General features: G+C 53.5%; 1 protein-coding gene across 2 annotated transcripts; it reads right to left on the bottom strand.

The window, feature by feature from the left end:
* Nucleotides 1-3292: 3292 nt before the first annotated feature.
* On the bottom strand, nucleotides 3293-10244 carry TLX1 (T cell leukemia homeobox 1). Of its 2 annotated transcripts, none has more exons than XM_061459581.1 (3): nucleotides 9256-10244; nucleotides 7473-7710; nucleotides 3293-3884 (listed from the first exon to the last, which is right to left on the bottom strand). In XM_061459581.1, the coding sequence occupies exons 1-3, from the start codon at nucleotides 9722-9724 to the stop codon at nucleotides 3662-3664; spliced, it is 930 nt and encodes a 309-aa protein (XP_061315565.1). In that variant the 5' UTR covers nucleotides 9725-10244; the 3' UTR covers nucleotides 3293-3661. The 2 variants fall into 2 exon arrangements, with proteins under 2 accessions (XP_061315565.1, XP_061315566.1); XM_061459582.1 differs by having other exon boundaries at nucleotides 7473-7674; nucleotides 9256-10236.
* Nucleotides 10245-23495: the final 13251 nt, after the last annotated feature.

Raw genomic sequence — 23495 nt, 5'->3', positions numbered from 1 at the left:
ATACTACACTTACTTTTTCTCCCCCAACCCCACAGATTTTGCCTAGAAAAGCTTAGCACATCCACAGCCATCCCAACATGATTGATAGCTCTTGATCCCTGGCAGTGCTGTGGATGACAGAGGTGTGCATGACCACTCTCTTGCGTTGCCTATGTACCCTCAGCTGCCGATATCACACAGGCTTTCCTCCTCCAGCCCAATTCACTCCGCCTTGGTCTGTATTTCCTAGATACAGACAAACAGTGGTAAAAACATTTCTTCCTAACTCCCATTCCACATTTGGAATTTGCTATATTTCAAGAGAGCGGTAAGGGGGGAAATGACTTTCAAGGCATCTTAATGCAATTTTATTCCTGTTCCCAAATAGGTATAATACGAAAAATTAAATCAGCCTTCAACATGGTATAGATGGCCCCAGGATATGGCTGAGGTGATGTCAGTCTGTGAAACATATCATTACGTGTCATTGTTTCATGTCATTGCTTATTAATTCCATCATATTTCAGGCAACTTTTATTGTCTACGTACAGATCATCATATTTATAACTGGAAGCACATATGCAGATATCAAAACCACCTCCTGCCACTAAACCAATTTTAAAAATGAATCCAGGAGAAATACTTTAAGAGAAACCCCTTCCAGAAGCGATTGTTCCAGGACAAGGAAGACCAGATGACGGCTATTTTTCTGGTTCCAGTGTTCCATATTTTGTCACCTCACATCAAGATTTCTTTCTTTTCTTTATGTCTTTTTTTTTTTTTTTAAATCAGGAAAGATTGATAAGAAAAGGAGGAAGTCAACAATTTTAAGAACAAGATGTAGCTAAATATTGTATCTAAACACATGCCCTTGGATATGCATTATCATACGTTCGACTTCGCTGAGAAACATTTTGGAATATGAACTGAATAATGTGGATATTATAAAATGGCTGTCTCGGAATTAAATTTTATGATATTGATGTGTCATAATAATAAAATAGAAAACACTTTTAATATCAACAGTGAGCTCTATCATCCTTTTTTTATTATTATCATTTTGTGGTTGGTGCTTTTTCCTACACAGAAACCTTGAAAACAAAAACGTACACTGCAACAAACTGTAAACCATTAAAAACCTGCACACAACGATGCCTCCTGAAGGGGTAAGCCCTAACCCCAGCATTATCTTTGCAGCAGAAGTTGGGCATGTATTAAATAATTACCATAATCAGCACCTAAAAATCTATCTGTAGTATGAAACAGAACCCAAACAAAAGACTTCTGTGAAATTTATCTTGAGAAGAAGAATAGAAGGTATTTTACTTTAGTAGGTTTTGGGAGGTAATCAAGTATATTTCAGATACATCTCAAAAAATATGTGTGTTGTCTGTATTTCCTTATTTTCCTGTGGTTTTTCTTTAATTTTTCTTTCTTTTCTTATTTCTTTTTTGGCATCTTGTCTCTCCATCACTGGAGGTGTTTCTCTGTGTTCACTCACACACTGAAAGAGTGAATGACCCATAAATATTCAGCCCAATCCTGCAGTAACAGATTTGGGGTAAAGCAGGCTATTCATACACACAAGCTCCTCAGCAATGCTGCACGCAAAGAACCCAGCTTCCAGAAGCACTATCAACTGGGCGTCAAAGACTCTGGGCATTTTGTCACACATATCCCACAGGCAGCCTGGATTCAGGGCTTGCGGCTTGCCACCCTTTTCAGTCCTCTCCTCCAACATCCTTTTCCCCGTAATTCCCAGTGGTGGAAGAAATTCAAGGCTGAAGTCAATGCAGCTTCCCTGGCCGTAAGGCTGGGAGATTCCCCAAGGAAACTGAAGGGGGTTTTCCCACCAGTTTTATTTTCCACTGAGTAAGGCTTGCCCAGATGGGAACAATGTCCTTGAGTAAAGCTGAGTGTGAACAGAAAACAGGGTCCCCCAGATAATTCCCTGCAAGTTTGTACTCTTGCACATTTCTTTATATTCAAATTCCACTTTCCATATAAAGTTTTAAACACAAGTATTTTTAGACCCAACCCAGCCCAGGTGAGACCCCACTCCAAGATCTTCCTCAAGAAATTATTTAACATGAGTTTAAGGCCAATTCCTGCCACCCCAGCAAGCCTCCCAGAAGGGCTTTGGTTAAAGCACTGCTGGGTAGAAGCATGAAAATATTTAGAGGATCAGGGGTTAAAATACAACAAATTACCTCTGGAGCTTCCAAAGCCGAGTGAACCTGAGCAAAGTCTAATGCTAACTCTATTTTCATTTAACAGAAAATAGCAGGGGTTTCAGCAGTAGTTGTGATACGCTGTCTCCTCGCAGGGAACTAATAGACAGGGAAAAGCAAGGCTTTAAATGATTTATTCAGTACCCTGGAGATTTTTATTTTGATTTTTTTTTCGTTTCCACATAAATTACACAAGCACTTTATAAAATGAGTACACAGAAAACACCTTATTAAGTGCATAACTTAAAAAATCAAACCCAAACAAACAAATGCCTTAAAAAATCTCACTGAAAATAGGTTTTCTGATTGCTTGTTTGTACTAGCTGCTTAAATTGGCAGTGCTGTGTTAGGTTACAAGTAACTGAAAAATATATACTGTATATATATATCTATATATATTCCTGGTATTCGCTATAAGAAGTGCTCTGCTTAATTGTGTCTCATTCCCTCAGTACAATTAAAGAAACAGCTAAGTTAAACGGTTGAGAGTGAAATTGATTTTTGCCATCAGGAACTGCCTTCTAAAGGGAAACAGGTAAAATAAAACATTGGACAACATTTTGCAAATGATATGGAAATACTCCATGGAAAGAAACTGCATTACCCCCATAAAACTGCCACCCGGGTCTTCTCGTTATTAAAATACACGCTGATGGGCATGGAGTCCGTGGCAGCTGGGGACAGTTTGGGCTCTTCATACAATTGAGATATCATATTTACCATCCTCAGGAGTCTATCAGATCCTTCTCTTATTCCCCCCTTGCAAGAAAAAAATTAATGAAAAAGGGGAGGAGAGACAGTGAGGTGAGATCCAAAGGGTTCCCATCTGGAGCAAGCAGAAATTGCTGCTGTTTCCTCCATTTGTTGCATCCCCGAACGTCTCCGGTGTGAAAAACCTGAGGAGGCTCATGGCAGAGGCGCTTTCCAGGGAGCCTCTTCCTTTTGTTTCAAGCCATCAGTCCAAAGTATACATATATATATATATACATACACTTTATATATATATATATATATATATACGGATATATAAGGGTGACTCCAGGCTTTGCATTGCTGCTGGCAGAATCCAAAGGAAGTTCTTTCCCAGCTGGGTGAACGCCGGCAGCCATGTGTCAGAGCTGGTTTTTTTGTCTGGCAGCAGTCAGCAAGTTCACGGTCGGCACTGGAGACTTTCAAGAGAACAAAAGGGTTGGGAGGAGGCGAGACACCACTGCTGCTCCAGCAACCCCACAGGCAAGGAGAGTTTTCGGGGTGTTTTCCCTTCCTTTCGGTCCTTGTGGAGGCTTTCCCCAGCTGGACACATGGGATGCACACGAGGCTAGATGACTGCGGGGTGACAGCCTTCCCCAGGGAGAAACAGGTATGCCAAGTGTCCCACCAGTGATGCCGCTTGTCCCCCCAGGGACAACCCCACGAACAGAAGGTGCACATGCCACCAGCAGGTGCTAGCCTTACTCGCAAGCAGAAGCGACAGTGGTGACACTGGTGATCTTGGTGGAGTCATCAGACCAAGGCTGGAGGTTCTGGAGAGCAAAGAGAGAGGAATTGTGGACACAGATGGGGTCGGCTTGGATGGGCTGGTTGATGGTTTTTTGGAAGGCCTCCTGCTGCAGCTGCATGAGGATACGGTTCGCTTGCTGCCGCTCAGCCTCCCGCTCCTCTGCTGTCTGCCTCCTAGGAAAGAGGGAGCAGTTAGATGCATCTGGGGGAGCAAAGGAGGAGTATCTCCAGAGAGAATAGGTTGTGCTGGATGCTTAGAGTTGGGGGGGGGAGGGGGTAGCACAAGAGGATGCCTAGCCATGGCATAGGCCCACATCCCCACCCCAAACTGCCCGTAAATCCCTTAAACTGGGGGCTTGGGCTGTATCTTACTAGCCCCAGCAAAAATTGCTCTGATCACAGAAAGCCAGGAGCAGCCCACAGTTTTGGTTTGTTTCCCACCCATGGGAAAAACCCAAGCAGAGCCAAAACACCCATGGGAGCACATGATGGGGTTGCAAAAGGTGGGATTCCCTGCAAATGTGCCCTGTGCCCAGCAGTGAGAGCCAAGTGCACAATGTCCTAATGAGGAGCATGGGGCAGGAGCGAGGTGAGACACCACTGACTGGCAGTGCCACGTGGCTGGGAGACAGGCAACATCACCCTGGGTATCCCCTTCCCATCTCCTTTGCTGGGCTGTGGAGACCAGCTGTCAGGAATCTGGATGAAGGCAACAGCATGCCCAAGGCAGGCAGGACAAAAGTCAGCAAAATGTTGGCTAAAGACTAGAAACGTATCTCTAGCACTGAGAAGATTCAAAGCCCAGAATAAACTGTCTGAACAGGGTGAAGAAGCTATATTTAAGAACAGGTTGGATATGCATATATCTGGGATGAACCAGCAGAGCTGATCCTGCTGAGGAAGGAATCAGGGCCTGCTTGCGTCCTTTCCAGTGCTGGTAGGGTTCCAGCTCTGGGATCTCTTGGAGCAGGGAATGAGATAGGTAGAAAAGACCTGAACACACCTGAAAATCCCACCCCTCCCTTGCTTGGATAGCAGCAAGGTCATTCTGGAGGCTGCACCCTGTGGTTACCTCTGCTTTTAGTGGTGAACATCTCCTGGCACCTTCAGTGATGCTGCTGGGAAAACCCAAGGGCAGCTCACAGTGCCAGTCCCAGGGTGATCCCCAAAGCACCCCCTGTCTCTTTCACACACCCCTGGGCTCAGCTGATGCTCTCCCGGCAGCTTCTGTGGATCAGTGACAGGGGAAAAGGCAGCGTTTTAATTTAGCAACTCGGGGGGATGCAAGATGTCTCATCCTCTTTGGCTGTGGGGATTTGAAGTGGCAGCCCTGAGCTCCACAGTGATGTCTCAGAGAGCAGGGCAGCAGGTCCCTGGCTGCCCAGCAGGCAGGTGGGTGAAAGCTGGATGCAGGTGATGGGTCACAAGCCTCCAGGCGTGCAGCCAAGTCTCCCACCCTGGAGCATGTAGCTCAAGGCTCAGTCCCTGCTCTAATCACTATGTCAACATCTCACATCAGACATCCTGGGGAGTTGGGGCTCAGAACAGCACCGGCCCTCCCTGCACAGCATCTCTGCCTTGATGAATATTTAATGACTCCCTGCACAATGAAGAGGTGTTCCAGGAGGAGAGCGAGAGCCCCACATCCAGAACAGTCAGGAACACGATGGCTGAGAGCACCCAGGCTCCCAAATATCTCCCTGCTCTAAGCAACTGGTAAATCCATGCGTCATGTCAGGCTGTGATCTGTAAGTTCAGATCTGCCTGGAAGGAATTAAACCTTGATGCCCGTGTCTCAATCAAGAGCCCAAATCTAAGGAGGGGATGACACAGCCCACTTACTCCAGCAGAGACACCTGGGCAAGGGGCAGAGGCAAGACTCTTCCTCTCAGCCTGCATTTACTTAAACAGTTAAATCCCTCAGAGGCCTTAGAGCAACTCTTTTCTCAGATACTCCCTCCTGCACAGCTCAGACTGTGCCTGCAAGTGGCTCCTGCCAGCACCCAGCACTCCAGGCACCGCTCAGAGCTCACTGCCCTGTGCACGGGCCCAGAGCAGCGAGCTGGGTGTCCTATTAGCCAGGGGCACCCAAATCTCCATCACAACACCCAACGTACATTGATGCAAACAAGAAGAGCTTACAAGTTTGCACCCCTCAGGCTCAGGCCAGTGAGGATTCTCCCATGTCTAAGACTTCAGCTGAGGTCAGGCTGCAGCCTTTCCCTTAGGCAGAACCAGGAGTTTGTTTCTCTTTCCCCAGCTATTTTTTATGGAATAGATGAATAGCTTTGTATCCTTTTCTTCTCTGCCAAAGGGGGCCGAACTTAGCCAACAAATGCAAGGAGTATTGACAGATGGATTTGCCTCACTTCCTTAGGAAACCAGGTTAGAAGACATAGCTGACCCTGCTTTGCAGGCCATGGCAGTTCCTTCTCCAGGACTCTGCTCCTGGCCAACAGAGATCACTCCAGCTAGAGACTTCCTGGCACCTGGGGAGTTGCTCTCCCATGCTGTTTAGGGAAGGAATCGCTGAGGGGGGAGATTCACCCACACTCTTGGTTTCAAGTTCTTTGAACCTCATTTCTTATCCAACCTCAGCATCCTCGGGCACTCTCTGTCCCATTCACTCTCAGGGAGGCCCTGGGGAAGTCCTTTTCCCTGCCTTGAAGAAGCTACTGCCTGCCTAGACCCAGCACCCATCAACACTCCCCTGAGCTGCGGGGAGCTGCCCCTTGCCCAGCCCCCCCCTCAGGGTGTCTGCCCCCGGCCCGGAGCAGGGGATGTTCCGAGGACAAAGGGTGCTTTCCCCGGGGACACCCCGGGAAGCCGCATCCTGGGAGGGTCAGGGTCACGGCGGTGGAGCCCGGCCTCCTTTTCCTCTCTCGCCCGACTTTACCGACACGCCCGGCAGGGGAACAAAAAGAAAACATTTTGGCAAGGAGGTGCCCTAAAGCCCGCGGGGGTGAAAAACCTCCTCGTGATGCACAGCCCGGTATCCCGGCAGCCCCGGGTGCAGGATGCGGCCCACGCCGGGTGCGGCCCTGCCCCGGCGCCGGGGGTCCCGATCCCACCCCTCCCCGGGACGGCGCGGCTCGGCCGCCGATCCGCGCTCCGTCCGCCGCCGGGCCGGGGCTCCCACATGCTGCCGCTGGGGAAAGAGGCGTCGGGTGCCCCCCGGTACCACTGACCGCACCCGCCGCACAGCACCCTCACACATGAATCCTGCATACGTGTGTATGCACACATACATTCAGCCTCGTTGTATGCATGCGAATCAGCTTGCACGTAGACCCTGTGTGCTCACATATAGTACACACGGAATGCACACAGCCTGCACGCGCATCACACATGCATCCCCATGCAGGTGTCTGGTTTGCACGCACACCTCCAGCACCCACACCCACACATGTGGGGGCACATGGCCTTCACACAAAAGCATCCCCACACAAGCTGTGCAGTGACACACGCACGCCCTGCTTGGACACAACCACTCAGGAGCGCACATGCTCACACATGCTACACACACACACATGCACAGGCATGTGCATATATGGCCTACGCACACATACACATTCATGCCCCCAGGCACACACGTGGCTGTGCATGTACACATGCATTTGCATGTGTGTGTATGCTCAAATTCACATTCACACACGTGTGACACCCACCCAATGCACTCACGCGGCTTGTACCCCCATGTGAAGCCACCAAGGCAGCTGGCAGCAGGCCTGCTGCCCCAAAGCTGCCTCCCCAGCTCCTCACCTCCACTTGGTGCGTCGGTTCTGGAACCAGGTCTTCACCTGGGCATCAGTCATCTTAAGGGCCTTGGCCAGGGCAGCGCGTTCAGCCGAGGCCAGGTACTTCTGCCGGTGGAAACGCTTTTCCAGCTCGCAGATCTGCAGGCGGGTGAAGGAGGTGCGCGGCTTCTTCTTCTTGGGGGGCGTGCGGTTCTGGTAGGGGTGACCTATACGGCGTGTTACAGTGAAGGGTGAGAGGGCCACTGGGGGGGACACGGGAGGAGGGGGGATGAGAGGCAAAGAAGCAAGCAGCGACATATCAGCAGAGGGGCTCCGGCTCCCGGGCGCTGGGCTGGGCACCCCCCCGCTGCGAAGCCGCCGCTTCCCCGCCAACACTGCGCACGGACTCTAAAACGGCGGCGGTCCCGGCGCCTTCCCCGGGTGCTGCGGGCACCCGCCGGGCACCGCTCGATTTTGGTGGAGGGGAAGGCGGCCGCTTGCCCGGTGAAATGCCCGGAGGGGGGTGGTAGAAGCGGCAGTCGGTGCTAGCGCCGTGCCGGGGCTCTGCTCTTCGTGCGAACGGGGCTTGGTTTAATTTCGTTTGGGCAACTTCACCGTGCTCGGCCCAGCGTTTCGTGCGCGGGAAATACCTTCCCTGGCTAGAAATGGGAGTTGCAATCATTGTTTGGTTAGGGTTTTAATGTCATTTTTCTATTGTTTCTCTTTTCTTTTTTTTTTTTCTTTTTTTTTTTCTTTTTTCCCCATAGAAAAAAAATAATTGGCAGAAAAACTCTCGGCCAGGACGGGAAGAAGCTCCGAGAAGTCCAACCCGGTGCCTGCCGGGGAAATGGCCCGTCGGTTGGCCCGCGGCCGTGCCAGAGCCGAGCACCTTCGGGTCGAAATTAAACGTGAACTTCTAAAAATTGGCCCTCGCTTTCCGCGCCGGGAAGAGGGGCCAGTGCGGGCCCTGCAGGAGCGGAGGGCGATTCTTTTCCCCATTGCAATTTCGCTGCTTTTTTTTGTTGCTTTCTTATTTTCGTTGCTTCGAGTTTTTGCTTTATTGCTTTGGCGTTGCTCGCCGAAGGACGAGCCCAGGTACACCTGGAAAAGGCGCCGGGTCTGGAAAGCGGCTCCAGTCCGGGCCCCGCTCTGCTAGGGACTGAAAAAAGTCCCTTGTGTGGGGGGAAAAGCTGACCCGAAACTCGCAGCCGAGATTAACCAGCCGTGTTACAGTACTCAAGGGAAAAAGAGCTCTGCGGGCAATCGGCAACGGGCCGGCCTTCCCGTGCGGGCGAGGGTCTCCCTTCCCGCCGGGCCGGGCTCTGACTCCGAAATAACCCGCTCTTTGAAAATAAACTTTCCCCGGGCTTTGGGTCGGGCGGCGGGAGCGGGCAGCCGTGCCCGGGGCTGTGGGAGGTGTGTGAAATTTGCCATCCCGTTTCCTCCCTCCTCGCCTTTACCGAGCAGCATCCCGGGGAAAAACAAGAAAACCAAACCAAACCAAACCCACCACTAAAGGACGAACAACAAAAATCAAATCAAAACAAAAAAAAAAGTAAAATAATTTAAAAATTATAATAAAATGCACTTAGGAGGGACTGAATGCGCCCACTTGTCCACCTCGTCATGCTCCTGGTCTCCTCCGAGATCTTCTCAGGGCAAGTCAGGCCTCTGCCTGAATCTCCCCCCCCGGGGCCAGATCCTGTCTCTCCGGTGGGCACTGGCTGCCGCGCCGAGGCCGGGCGGCGGGAAAGGGAGCGGGGCGGCAGGAGCAGGAAAGGAAGGGGGGTCCCGGTGTCCCGACTCACCTGTGAATCTGTCTTTTGTGTACCGCCTGTTGCTCTCCATCCAAGGGAAGGTGAGCCCCGTGATACTGTTCATGCCGTTCACCGCCGGTACAGCGGCGGAGAGGGGCTGGTGCACGCCGCTGGCCACAGGGCGATGGGCCGGGACGCGGATCACCCCCCCGGCTGAGCTCAAGGTGTTGCTGTTCATGCTCACCGCCATGTTCACGTTGTAGGAGCCGGGCAGGCCGCCCATGCTGCAGGAGGTACCGGTGTAGGCGCCGGCCGCACCGCCGCTCGCCCCGTAGCCACCCGTGACCGTGTTGTAGGCGCTGCCCACGATGCAGCCCAACCCGTAGTCCGCCGAGTCCTGCAGCCGCGGGTGCGATACCATGCAGCTGCCCGGCTCCGACGTGTTGAGGATCTGGTCGATGCCGAAGCTGATGGGCTCGGCTTGGCCTTGGTGCAGGTGGTGAGCCCCGAGGTGCTCCATGCCGCCGGACGGGAGCCGCCGCCCGGCCCCTGCAGCGGAGCCGCGTACAACGCCCCGGGGCACCGGGGCCGGACCTCCGCCCCGGGCCGGGCAGCACAGCTCCTCACCGCCCCTAAACACGGCAACGGAGCCGCGTACAACCCGGACACACCGGCTACACGCTCAGTCCCATAGCACAGCGTTCGCGCACCCCAAGAACCAGCAGCAAAGCCACACACTGCCGGGACACGGCAGCCACACGCTCAGCCCACAGAGCCAGCAGCAGAGCCATGCGCAACCGGGGCACGGGAGCTGCACAACCGCGCAGCCCAGGACACGACAGTAGTGCCCCGCAGGGGCTCGGGAGCTGCACACTCGAGACACAACCGAGACGTCTCCCACGTCCCCACGGGACCAAAAGCCTCCGGGAGCAGGGACGCAACACCCCACCCGCTCCGATGAGTCCCAGCACCCCACCGCCACCAAGACGCCACCACCGAAGCCAAGAGTCGCTCACCCAAGCCACACACACACAGACCCACACCCCCACGAAGGTGCCCCGGAGACCCCTCGCCGCCGCGGGCGGTGGGGAGCCGGGAGCCCCGCGGAGAGGAGCAGAGCGGAGCGCGGCGGAGTGCGAGTGTGAGCGCCCCGCTTGCCCATCAATCACGCTACCCAAGGCCTACTGCTCCCGGGCCCTCACTCTCCATTGGCTGGATGCTGAAAGGAGCCGAGTGAATGACAGCAGAGAAGAGCACACGAGAAAAGGAGTTTCTTCTTCCCCAGCTTCCCCCCACCTCGAAAAAAAAAAAAAAGATCACCACTCTTTCGGCCTTATAAAGTCAGCGCAGGGCACTGGGGTGGGTAAAGAAGTAGCAGGTACTCGGTGGCAGAAGAGGGGAACGTTTTGTCCCAGAGTTTATGGTTGTGGGTTGCTGGGTAAGGGGATCCAGGCTGTCAGTCCCCGTGGCGGCGGGATGATGCCCTGGGCGGCGATCACCGTGAGCTGCCAACTGATCCCGTGTGAGGGGCTGAAGCCGGAGGATCCGTTCCTAGAGGGGTTCCAGACCCAACTGGCCCCTTTTCTCCGGGGGGGGTGTTCTCAATTTGAAGTCAGCACTTCTCAAAAAGCCGCGGAGGAAGGGGGTGGGGGTCTCCGCCATCTCCAGTAGCCAGAACGGGGACAAGGGACCTGCCAGGAAAACCTCCACGAGTGCCAGGCCTGTGGAGGGGGTACCATGGAGAGAGGCGATGGCCACCTGGGGCACACCTCCCACCGGGGAGCTGGGGGAGCTCATTCCCTCGGGCAGAGCGCCGGCCGCAGCTGCTCCCCCCGGGGCAGCGGCGGGGCGAGGACTGAGCGGGGCACTCGCTGCTGCAGGGACCGCCGCCGAGCCTGCCCGTGGGCGACGAGAGTTTTCGTTAAAAACGTGAAGTCTAAACAACGGAATAAATAAATACACGAAAAAATCGAAAGCCTTGGCTGTAATTTGCTGCAAAATGTATTTGGGCCTGCCCGTCTGTGCTCCCGCTCCGCGCCGCCGGGGATAGGGAAGTTGGGGCAGAGCCGCTGGTGGGGCGGGGACACTGTCAGTTCCTGCCCCATGCTGCTGTCTCCCGACTCTGCCCAGTGCGGCCCGACTGTCCCGGTCGAGACTTTCCCTGCTAGTTTGTGCTTTGCTCGCAACGGTCAGCCTGCTCCGTTCCCCCGTTCCTCCGAGCGGGCCATCCTCCCTGCCAGGACAACCGCTGCCCTCTGTGCCTTCAGCGTGCTGGTTGGTCAATGGCGGAGGGAGTGCCGTGGAGGTCCCAACGCAATACAAGTGCACTGGCATAGAAAGCCGTGCCGTGCACTCCCTTACACCTCCTCACTCACAGCCATATACAGACTATCCCATGCACATCCTCAAGCACATACCCACCCACACGGCCTTGCAGACACCCTCTCTAAGACGCACAAAAACACCCACATGAGCTCAAAGGCTGCCACGCAGTCACACACATTCACTTGCACACACCTACATTTGTGCACACTTATTCCGTGCCTCCCGTTCTCACAGATACAGTCTTTCCTCCGCTCACACAAATTCACACACACACGCGTTCTCGCTCACACCTTCACAACCGTATGCATTCACACACGCACATTCGCTCCCACAATATCCATTAATGACCGCTATACCTGTGCAGTCAGATACACACAGACACACCAGTGCTTGTGGTGCCACCCTCACTCCACCATTATCAGCGCACCCACGACCAGGACCCCACACCAGGGAGGCTGTAGAGGTGCAGTGGGCAGCAGCAGCTCACGGCTGCCCCTCAGCCCCATGCCCAGCCGGTGCCCGGTGCTCTGCCGGCCCTCTCCCCACCACAGCCCAGCCCTGCCTGGCCGCCAGGGTCGGGTTTCCCCCCCTCCCCGTACCTGCCTCAGTTCTTGACTTCTGAACTCTTCAGGGAACTCGCTGGCGCCAGCTCCATCAACCAAAGTCCTTGTGGTTAGGAGGAGCTGGGAGGGGAGGGAGGGAGCGAGGGCTGGGGCTAGCAGAGCCGGGAGGCTGCCCTCGGGCAGGGGCCTTCTCAGGCCCCAGGGCTGCAGCTGCCTTTGCACTTCTCCAGGACCAGCCTGGGGTTCTCCAACCCTGTCCCATACGGGGAATGTGGGGCAGAGCCCGCTCACCAGCCCTGAGCGTGTCAGCTTTCTCCACAGAGAAGTGGCAAAGCACACCATGCCATCCCTGTGCAGTGCCAGAGCCCCCTGCCCATGAGCTCTGAGAGCCAGAGGGACACAGCTCTGCTGCCGAGACCCAGGAGGTGCCTTCTCTCCAGTAAGTAACACATCTGTCTGATGCTCCTTGCACATCCCAAAGGCCCCAGTCGATGCTGGGCAAAGACTTCGGCCTTCCCTGTGCTAGAGATCCCCCCAAACTGAGCAGATGCTGAGGGCCCCAGAGGGACTGGCCCCAAGAAATCACAAGGTCACCACCACTGAGCCAGACTGCCTAATGAGGGTCACAGCCCCCAGCTGCTGAGCCCAAAGTAGGGGCTTTCTGGCATTAAAACCTTACAGGAGACAGACTACAGGTAAGTTCGATCTTTCCCTGCCCAGCACCCAGCAAGGACAAAAGAAAAAGGCAGGGAGGGCCCAACTGGGATTCATGACTTCTGGAAGTCAATGGGAATTGCGGATGGTTTTTTTTTGGATGATGCACAGCCCCAGGATTTAATCTCTACACAAGCCACAGACCTCACATGCAGCCTTGGGAAAGTCACATAGCTCCTGCCATTGGAATTTTGGACGCTGCACATCTAAGCTCCAGGACAACACCTGGTTCAGATACTCCAAATTGCTCCTGGTTTGTTTCCTCTTGGGCTGTCCAGGGCTGGGGCTTGAGCAGTGCTTTCTTATGAGAACTGGCAATTAATTTATATCCTATACATACAGCTCCCCAATTCTGGGGCTAAAGAGAACTTTAGTCCTCTAAGAGGATGTGCAGTGCTGCACCAGGACATGTGAGAGGCAGTCTTGGTGCTTTCAGGTTCCCATCCCAATGGGAAAGTTTATAAGGGTCAGCACACAGTTCAAAGTGCATCCAACAATCCTACAAATGAATCCCTGGGGTGGGAGTCAAAGGCCCCCCAGTCCAGCCCACTGTGCCTGGCTGCTGCTTGGAGGAAGATCCCCAGCCAGCATCCTCCCACCTGCTAGGGGCTGGATTTGATGATGTTTGCTAGGACTCCAATATCAGACCCTGCAGAAAAATAATTCAGGGATCGTACTCTACACCGAGCTCAGGGAGACAGGCATTCTCAGATGTTTGCTATTTAGGTAGTGGAGTTTCTTTTCTAGCCAGAGGGGGAGAAATCCCTTTTTACAGGAAACATCAGGAAGCTGGATCAGACCTCTTTGGAGGTGGAAGGAAGGCTCCAATGCAGGAGCTGACACAGGCACTAAGTTGCTGCAAAATCAGTACACTGAGAAGCCCAATGCCCTTGGTCTCTACTTCTCCAAGAGCATCTCGCCCCCTTTAAGCACCTACAGCCACTGACATATTCCTATCACTGCCCCATTGCCCCCCTTCACCTGCCCCGAACAAGTGCTGGGACAAGCTCTTTTCCAAAACTATGGTTCAATCCTACCCAAACTGAGGGTTGCGGGCTTGGTATATCCATGCTAGGAGTTGGAAATAGAGACTAGGGCCCTTCCCGTGCTGCAGAAGGCTCCCCTCTCCCTCCTGATGAGGGCCTGGGGATCCTTTCTCAGGTTCTCTCATTGATCGAGTGCATCTGCCTCCTGACAGGGGAGAGGGGCAGCCCAATCGGGGCCTGACCTCCACCCTCCTTTTCTCCTGCTTTTCTGTCTTCCCAAGGCTTCCCTTAGCCTTAGCGCTGAGCTGAGCTCCCCTGCAGCTGGGGGCTCCTGGGAGCTCGGCATCGCAAGCTGCCTCCCTGCCTCGCAGCTGCCGGCCGGGAGCCTGCTGCGAAATACAAGCCTTCCTGCAGGGACCGGGGACAAAAGTGACGTGTCTGGGACCTTGGCAAGGTCCCAGGGAAACGCACTGGGCTCGCTCCAAAACCTGTGCTTCGAGCAGTGCTTTCTGGAACCTGCAAAATCCTCCCGTTTTCCTAAAAGGAGAGTGAGCGTCTCCGCCTCAGGCAGGTACCTGATGACAAACCCACCCCTACCGCCCCAGCAGAAGGGTGCACCCCGGCTCCTTGCCTTCCTCTCTTCTTAATTTGTTTAAATCGTTTGGCTGGGGGAACCCTTCCGCACGTCCACCACCTCTCCCAGCTCTTTCTCTCCCGTCCCAACCCCTGTAAATCAATCACGGCGGAGGAGCCAGTGCCCGTGGGGGCCCGTCCCGCTGCCGTCGGGGCCCTACTACTCAGCTCTGCCGTCCTGAGTTATGTGGCAAATGTCGCGACAGACGATGACAGTCAAGCAACGCGACCACCGCATCAAGCCGCCGGCCTCCCGCGGCAGTGCGGGCTTCCCAACGTGAAATCTCGTTTCCCGCCGGTCCCATCGAGAGCCACCCGTTAGGGACGGTCCCCAAAGCCCCCGCTCCATCGGCGGCGGCTTTTCCCCTGCTCCGTGTCCGCGGGAAGGGCGGCCCGAGGTTCCTGCGCATTAAAAGCGATTAACACCATTTGGGGAATTTTTAATTGCTCTATAAAGCACGCCGTAAATAATTACTCCCCGCTCTGTTGATCCCTCGAATACGCACTGACAGTTGTAATTTATGGCTTTGGAAACGTGGCCCCTTGTATTCAGCATAACTCCTTATTACAGTAATGACTTAGCGCCGCTGCACTTAATGAGTATAAAGTGCCCGGCGCAGCGGGAGCCGCAGCATCGCACGAACTTCGCCCGTAACAATATTTCTCCCCTTTATGGTTACAAACGACTGAGGGGCTACGAGTTAATACAGCGAGGAAGGAGCGGCGGGACCCTGGGAATGGAGCAGGGCCCGGGAGGGGAGCGCAGCCGTTTTCGCGCTCGGTCAACGACATCTCCGGGGGGTAGCTGTTATCCACCTAAAATATTTAGAGCGGTCCGCAAACTTCCTCCTCGCCTCCCTGTAGCCGCTGACTGCCTGGAGAAAATGGATTAGGGAGGTGGAAGAGAACGGTCACAACTCATCGCACTTAAGGGCCCACGAGAAGCGGATGCCGCGGAGTCCCGAAGGGCAGGTCGACCTGCTTCCCATAATCTCTCTCGGTTTTCTCCGTACTTCCCGCTGCCCAGGGACCGACCGGCTCCATGCAACAGGCCGGGGAGCTCCCCCTGCCCTCGGACCCCTGGCCGGGGCTACGGGAGGGAGCGGGGTGGTGGCCGATGGGGGCTGAAGTGCCCGGGGACACTCTATGAATATTCAATGCTGTCGGTTGCCTGAGGAGCATCTGCCAATAAATTATTGGTCCTGCGGCACCGGCCCCTCTCTCCACCGTGCAGAAATGCGTGTAATCCCATTAGCCCCGGCCCCTTGGCCACCCGCCCTCACCAGCCCCGCTAATGAACGGCGTCTGGCCGCCACCCCCGGGGGCACCAGCGGCAGCGGGGGACACTGCGGGCTCTGTCCCGTTATTAACTCCCAGCTTAATTACTCTCCCCGTGCCAGGTAATACCGCCGTGCGTGCGGGACCAGAAGCGGGACGTACACCCAGCCACCTCCGCCGCCTCCCCCTGAGTCTCCCCCACTCCTAGAAGCGCTGATCCCTGCGACAGCCAGGTCTGTCCCTGTACAGAGGGTGGTAATCTTGACATGGGAACCCCCGAGCCCATGGGGGCTGCTCCCCGGCCCCGGCTGCCGGCAGCTGCCTTATTTGTTTCCTCGCCGGGGAGCGGCGGCCGCTTTTGTCTCCTGCCCGCCCCGAGCCCCAGGCCTTTTCCCCGGCAGACAAAGTCCTGTTTTGCCAACAGATCTGTGTCTTCCTCAGCCCCCTCTCCCCCCACCTTAAAAGCAGCCCTCGGGGGGCAGGGGCTCAGGCAACTCCGCAGAGGCCGAGCAGGCAGGGAGCCGGCTCGCTCTGCCGTCTCACTAACAAAGTGGCTTTCACTAATGAACAAGAAGATCCAATAATAATGGTCTTAACTATTACAAACATTGTTACGGGCTTAGCTATAAAAACCTCAACCCCCTCCTCGGTAAATCCTCGCTTTGATTTATTTATTTTACTTCCCCCTTCCCCTCCCCGAGGTTAATTAACACGCAAAAAGCAAATACAAACTGTGGCAGAACCAATGGGTAAACTTAAACCTAATTTGCTGCTGTTTGCATTAGCCTTTGGAGAGGAGGGGGGCAGCCCCTCCCATACCGCAGGCAGCTGCCGTACAGGTGGGCAGCTGAGGGAAGAGTCCTTGTCCTACCCGGGGGTCCTTTGGGGACCCTCCGAAACGAGGGGACTCCGCCGGGTTCAGGCACTTTCCTTCACCGCTAAAAATACACCCGAGTTCTGGCAGGGCGCTTATAAAACTCGCGGCACACCGTTTGCGGCGCAGAAGGTGCGGAGGAGTGGAGCGTGTTTGGGATGAACAGTGACAAAACCAATAAAATTGGGGAAACGTTCTAGATACAGAAATTCATCGGCGTTTCCAAACCCTAATCCTCCCAGACCGCCCCACCGCACCCCGCTCCGTACAACACCGAACCTCGGGACCGATGCCCCGGGGATGGAAACCGCAAGGGTTTATCTGGGTTTAAACAGGAGAGGCCATTTATACAAATAAAATTCTCCACTTGTAAGTTTAATTAATCGATTGCATTTTCCACTATTGTATTAATTGTATTTTCCACCTGCAATTAGCTGACTTTTCCAGTGCTGCAGCACGAGGGGAAGGCAGAGCCGCCTCCATCCTAGGGGTTTTGCGGATGTTGTTCCTAACCTCCCAGGGAAGATCCCAAAAACCATCTTAGAGAGAGCACCACAGAAAACAAACAAATTAACCAGGGTGTGTAAACAGAAGTCGGGGACAAGAGTAGGTGACACCGTCCCCTGCACATCACCGGCAGCTTTCAATTGTCAGCCCCGGTACCGAGAGAGTTGGGGGTTTATGAAAAGTCGCTGTCTCATGTCACTGCGCCCTCCACGACTTTCCGAAGCTGGAGGCTGTGGGATCCCAGCAAAGCCCGCAGAGGCCAGTCAAGGTGACCCGTGGGCACCACGGGCACAAAGGGATGTGGGTGGTGACAGGTAGGGAAATGAGTTTTAGTTTCTGGGGACAAATACTTGAAATCTTTGAAAGAATGAAACTGTCCGAGGCATTAAATAATCTGCCGAGATGATTCCATAATTCCAAGATGGCTCTCTCTGTACGGCTGCTATAGCTGAGCTCAGAAGAGCATGCCCTGAGAAACAGGGACAACTTCCAGCAGCTCTACCCTACTGCAAAAATCCCCCCCCAACTGGAATTGGCAGGAGCCGGGGTTTCAGAGGTGTGTGGAGTGGAAGTGCAGACCCAAATCTGGGCTCCTAGGGTGGGGATGCTGTCCCCAGGATAAAACTCTGCTCTTCAGACCTCGGTATCGGTCTGTGAGGTGCTACCCAGCAGTGTGGAGCTGGTTCTGCGGATTTCAATCCTAGGAGAAATCCTCGTCAATCACCATCCTTAGTGGGCAGCATTTGTGGGGCTGAGCCCCGAGTGCGGCCTCACCGGAGAGCCTCGCAGGTGCTATTAAGAGTGAGAGCTAACGCAAGGCAGCGAGTGAACTCACAGCGGTATCTGCAGAGAGATGCCAGGAGAGCGCTGGGGTCCTGTTAGGGCAGGAAGAAGAGCCCTTGCAAACCCCAGCCTCAGTTCCAAGAGCAGCCAGAAGCAAAGATCAAGCTTAGATCCCCGCCAAACACTGCCCTCTGCAAGGAAAGCAGCAGGTCTGACATTCCCTGCTCAGGCTCCCACAATCCCCCCAGCTTTTTTTTTTTCCCAGGACTTTTACTGCTCGGAGGAGATGAGTCAAGACATTTCCTTCTCCCCTTTCATAAATATTGCATCTCCCAAATGCAATTACCAAGGGCGAAGTGACACAAGTGTTTGCTAAATAAGATTATGTGATAATGTATTTTATGCCTGTGCTGTGACACCAGACAATCCCCCCCTATTAATAACAGCTCAATGAGATGTGGAAGTTCTTAACAGGGTGCTTTGGGGGATTGGGGATTTTTTCTTTTTGCACCGGGGAAGGCAAGCACAGTACCGTGGCATGGGTTGCAGGGGACGAAGAGCCATTCCCAGGGATCAACTGAAATGGCAAGTGGAGCCATGAGTAGCCCAGAGGGTCCAGTTGTGCTGTAGGTAACACACAGATATGTACAGGATGTAAATCACTAGCAGCACTTCATAATGCAACAGGCCTAGGGAGGTTTGTGCACATTATCATGATCCTGTGACTGAATGGCTATCATTCTACATGTCTATTTATAATGCCTTGCTATCAGACATGCATTACCCAGAATTTGGGAGCCCTGTGGGCTCATCAGAAGTGCTCTCAGCCAGTGCTCGCATACCCAGCTATTAATAACAAGCACAGCCTCACCTCTCTCCCTAGCCAATGTAAGACCAAGAAAAACAGCAAAACACATCCCTTGATTCAACTTCCCTCGATCAGAACAAAATACTCCCATCAAATCTCAGCTCTCCTCTGCTGATCTCCAGCTCTCACCTTCATCTGTTTGTCTTTCTCTCACTCCAGTGGCCGTGTCCATCTGCCACCTCCTATTGACCCATCCATCCCTCCTGGTCTTCTGCCTCTATCATACGACTGTCAGACAAGTGCCCATCTGCGCATTGTCAGAAGTAACTGGGGATGTTGACTGTCCAGCCTGAGACATTTAGATGTGGCCCCTTTTTAGAGTCCTTTGAAAACTTTGTATTGCACAGTCCAAGTTGTTCCAGTGCTCCTTGCTTCAAGTGCCCACAGGTTAACGTAAAAGCACCAGCTATCAGGTCCATCCCTCCACAGGGCACACAGCAGCCCCACGATGACTTTGCAGGACACTGAGGGAGACACAGCACAGGGCTCCACGCTGAAAGCATGAGTGAGCAGCCCCAGCCTCCAAGTCAAGGGTTTCCCTGCAGCCTTTCCTTGCTTCAGCCCTTGAGCCGACACAATGTCCCTCGCAGAGCCGCTGGCCGGAGCTTGGTCCTCTGTGTGGCAGGGCCATCATCCCCGTGTTGATACAAACAGGGGAATACACAAGTTCTTTGCCTTCTTTGATGCTTCCAGGGTAAATTCCTTCAGAGCCTGCAAAGTTTGGATCTCTATTTCACATTAGCACTAGTTTGTAGCTGCCCTCTGGCCCCCAGGGTGGAAGGTCAATCCTTTATTTACTTAGTCCCTCACTTAGTTCATCTGCAGCCCTTTCAGTGCTTTGGATAACAGACACAAAGTGGGCTGCTAACCTGCTCCCTGGCCAGGAGCCTGCGGTCCCCAACTCCTGTACCAGGGAGAAGAGCACTGTCTTCTCTGGGAGATACTAGTACAGCACAGTGAAGCAGGCTGGGTGGGCAGTAGCTCTTTCCTACCCAGGAGCATGATCTGATTCAGCACTGAACGAAATTATGCTTCCAAACACTGACATGCTCAGGTTAAAATCATGAATGGCATGGGAAGATTTTATCCGTGACATTACTTCTTGCCTCGCAGGTCCTAATTTCTGGTTCCTCTGGAGCTGGTTGCTCCAAATCCTTCACTGCCCTGTGGAACAGCAGCATCCATGGGCATTGCAGCATCCTTGTGCCACTGCCCTCCTGGAGTGACCCAGAGCCTGTCCTGGGCTCATCAGGTACTGCTGCACTTGTGAGAGCCTCAGCAGGCAAAGGCAGAGCCCTGTGCTGAGCTGGAAATGTGCCAGCTCCAGGCCCTGTGCCCACTGCAAGCAGCCAGCTCACCCTTAGTGCCCTCTCTGCTTTTAGAGCATCCCAGGATGTGAGAGCCCAGGGGTCCCAGCCGAGCCTTGGACCCCTGGAATGGCTGATGGGTGTGCTCAGAGACAGAAAGCACACAAAAGCAGAGAGGTGCAGCTCAGTAGCGCAGCCATAGCCCCTGCGCTGAGGTTGACCACAAAACCAGCAGGTTTCAAACCTCGACAAGGGAGTGGTATTTTCCCAGTCCTGTCCTATCTTTGGACTGCCGTTGCTGAGCATCTCTCCCCAGTTTGGGATGCTGCAGCTTGCTGTAGGGTGGCTGAGTCTGCCCTAAGCTCCCCCTTCTCTCCAAGTAACATCAAAGCAATCAGTAATAACAAACAGTATTAATAACTAAATAGTTATAAAATCATTACTGTTGAATAATACTCATATCAAAAGGGTAAATTTAGGTACTTCTCAATCACACCCACATTTGTGTAGGGTTTAGGCTTTGAGAAAACAGATGAGGGATATTGACTGTTTCAGAGGAGAACACGCACCAGATGTCTGTGCAGGAGCTGGAGGACAGTCCCATCCCATCCGCTGGCTGCAAGGAGCAGAGGTGGTTTCTGAGTGTCAGCTGAAGGCAGACACAAACAGGGTTTCTTTGAAGGCTCCAGGCACTGGAAGGGAAACGTGCTCTTTGCCTGGGTGCCCCGAGATGGGTGTTTATTCAGGTCCTGCAGAACAATGCTTTAGCCGGAAAAACTGCCCCCCTGCTCTCCACAGGGCTCTGTGTGTGTGTCTTGAGCTTGTCCCCAGGGTGGGTGAGCAGTGCTTTGGCTCACAGCCATGCTGCTCATGTTTGTCACCACAGGGGCTTTTGTTTTGTTTCTTTTTCCTTTTAAAACCTTTTTGTTTCCGCGCTCTCCCATTCCTTCAGAGGGCAGGAAGCAGCAGCTTCTTCTTGGGGAGGAGGCTGGGGATTTGGGGAGTTTCAGGCTGGGAGGGAGCTTAAGCACATCCATCTCGACCCCCCACCACAGCCCTGTCCCACAGCATCCTCAGGCAGTGCCGCCTGTAGCCCAGCATATGCTCCTGAGAACCCAGCATACATCTGGATTGAGAGGAACCTCTGCTAAACAACCAAGCCCCTGCTCTAGGGGTCCTGGCAAGCCCCAGTGCCGGCTGTAGCTGGGATCAGGGAAGAGAAAGGTGACCACAGCCTGTGCTGGGGTCTGTGGTCCAGCCCGTCCAGACTTCCAGAGGATGAGGGCTTCCCAGGACACCTGCAGCCTGTGGGTGATGCAGTTTCAAAGCAACACTAAGCTTCCCCTACACAGCTATCTTTCGCCTGGTAGCCAGGAGTAATCAGGCAAATGGGAGCAGTGCGCCCACTGAAGGCCACAGGGCCAAGGCTGAGCCCTGCCCCAGGTACTCAGCATTTAGCAAGATTAAACTCTTAGTGGTGGGGATGTTCTATCAGCAGGAGGTTGATGCAAGGCGGTGCTCTGCCTCCTGATTGAATGCTCGTTGTGTTCCCTGAGATGTGTACCCCCTATGATTGCATTATGGGATGTGACAAGTGGATTCCTGCCAGGAAATTAATGAGCCCCAAACACCTTGCCCATCCATCACCACCCCTATCAGCTACCTGATGCACTACCCATCCTGGCCATACACACCCAACACTGCCCAGGCATTGGAGGTCACGGAGATCCAGGACATTTCACTTTCTGTGGACCTAATGCCAGACCAGCAAAGGGCCCAGATCACCACTGGAACAGCACATCCCAGCCCTGCCCACACCATAGCAATGGCTGTTTCTCTTGCTGATGCCTTCCTCCTGGCTGCTGTGTCTGATCAGTGCCTGTTTTCCCTGCCTGTTGCCCATAGGAACCCCTGAAGCCATAATGGTCTCAAGTGCTGGAGCCATAGGGAAATACCGTATGACTACCAGCAAACTCAAACCTTATGTTCAGCAATGGCTGGGACAGGTTAGCACAGAGCTGAAAATGAGAGCAGAAAACCTGGGAAGGTGGAAAAGTGTCTCCTCACTGAAACAGACCAGGAATTAGTGGAAGAAAAAACAAGAAAGAAAATGAATGAAAGTGCTTCAAGGATACATCAGTGGGGAGAACATTGTCCCAGGGCTGTGTTTCCCAGGCCAAGGGCAAAAAGAGGCGCTTGCAAAACTTGCAGTTTTCAGACATCCTGTTAAAAGGAGCAGGAAAGTCAAATGGACAAAGGGACTTCAGCTTCTAAGGGCTGGCTGTGCTCCCCAGCATCTGGTCCCCACATGCTTCTGTACCAGAACTGGTACTTAGTGTGCTCACAGCCTTGCAGAAGTCTTTATGAGTCAGTGGTGCATCATGACACAGCTTCTCATGCTTGCAGCTTGCAAGGTGGATTCCCTGAAGCTGCTGATAGGTTTTGGGGCGGTGATGCTGAATGCTTCATGCTTAGCAGCATGGTAGCAGTGAGACGACAGCTCCCTGGGCTTGTGCCAGGTGTGCAGCCATCCTGCCTGGCACTGCAGCATCCCATTCACATGCCCCACTGTGTGCACATCTGGACCTGGAAAGGGCAGGAGTGTGCTGGATGGTGGGCACATGGTGGTCCCCATTTCCCCAGGAAGAGATGCCCTGAAGGGGAGGTCCCTGCTGGGAGTCCCAGTGCCTGGATATGGCCCTGGGGAAGAGGCTCAGGTAGCCACCGCTCTCCTGCAGCAATGGGTCTGGGGGGCACTGAAACCCCAATACTTGCCAAGCAAGGACTACTGACAGCAAACACAGGGAATGAAACAACATGCACAGCAGGCAATGCCAAGGAAAGCCCTCCACGGCTCTTCATGGGGTGAGAGCATTCACAATGCCCTTTTGCACCTCCTCAGCCCATGCAGGGTCCGTGTGGGAAGCAGAGGGTCAGGTCCCAGGGATGGGGATGTCTGCAAATGCTTTCTGATGAGCTACTTCCTTCCCTGAAAAATGGAATTTCATTAAATCCGCTTTGAAGTAGTGAGGGAAATTCCCATGTTGTGCTTGCACTTCGCTTTATCTCCATTGGATAATTATGAAAAATACAGCTTTCCAAGTGCATTACTTGTTCTTTTTTTTCAACTTAAAACTTTCTTTTCTACCTCATTCTCCAGGCAGTATTTTTTACTTCATCTCAACTGTGGGAAAAAAAGTATTAAATCTTCTATTTCTGGTACCAAAACAAAACAGAAGCAAAAACTTCCCAATTTAAAACTTTCTCAACAACAAAATAAGAACGAAGTGAAACTTCCCCCCCCCCAACCATCTTTGTTCATCTTAAAAAATTTGAAAGGAAAAAAGCCGCCAAAACACAAAAATTCAATAGTTTCCTCCCCGAGCTGATGGAGATCTCTCTAGAGGAAATGTGTCTGATAAGCTAAAGTAAAGCCGCCTCCCCTGCTTTATC

This window comes from Pezoporus flaviventris, unplaced genomic scaffold (genome assembly GCF_033815535.1).
Source record: "Pezoporus flaviventris isolate CSIRO_AGI_PZ_B2104156 unplaced genomic scaffold, CSIRO_AGI_Pfla_v1 ptg000029l, whole genome shotgun sequence".
Taxonomy (NCBI): domain Eukaryota; kingdom Metazoa; phylum Chordata; class Aves; order Psittaciformes; family Psittacidae; genus Pezoporus; species Pezoporus flaviventris.
This window is presented reverse-complemented; position numbering and strand designations above follow the sequence as displayed.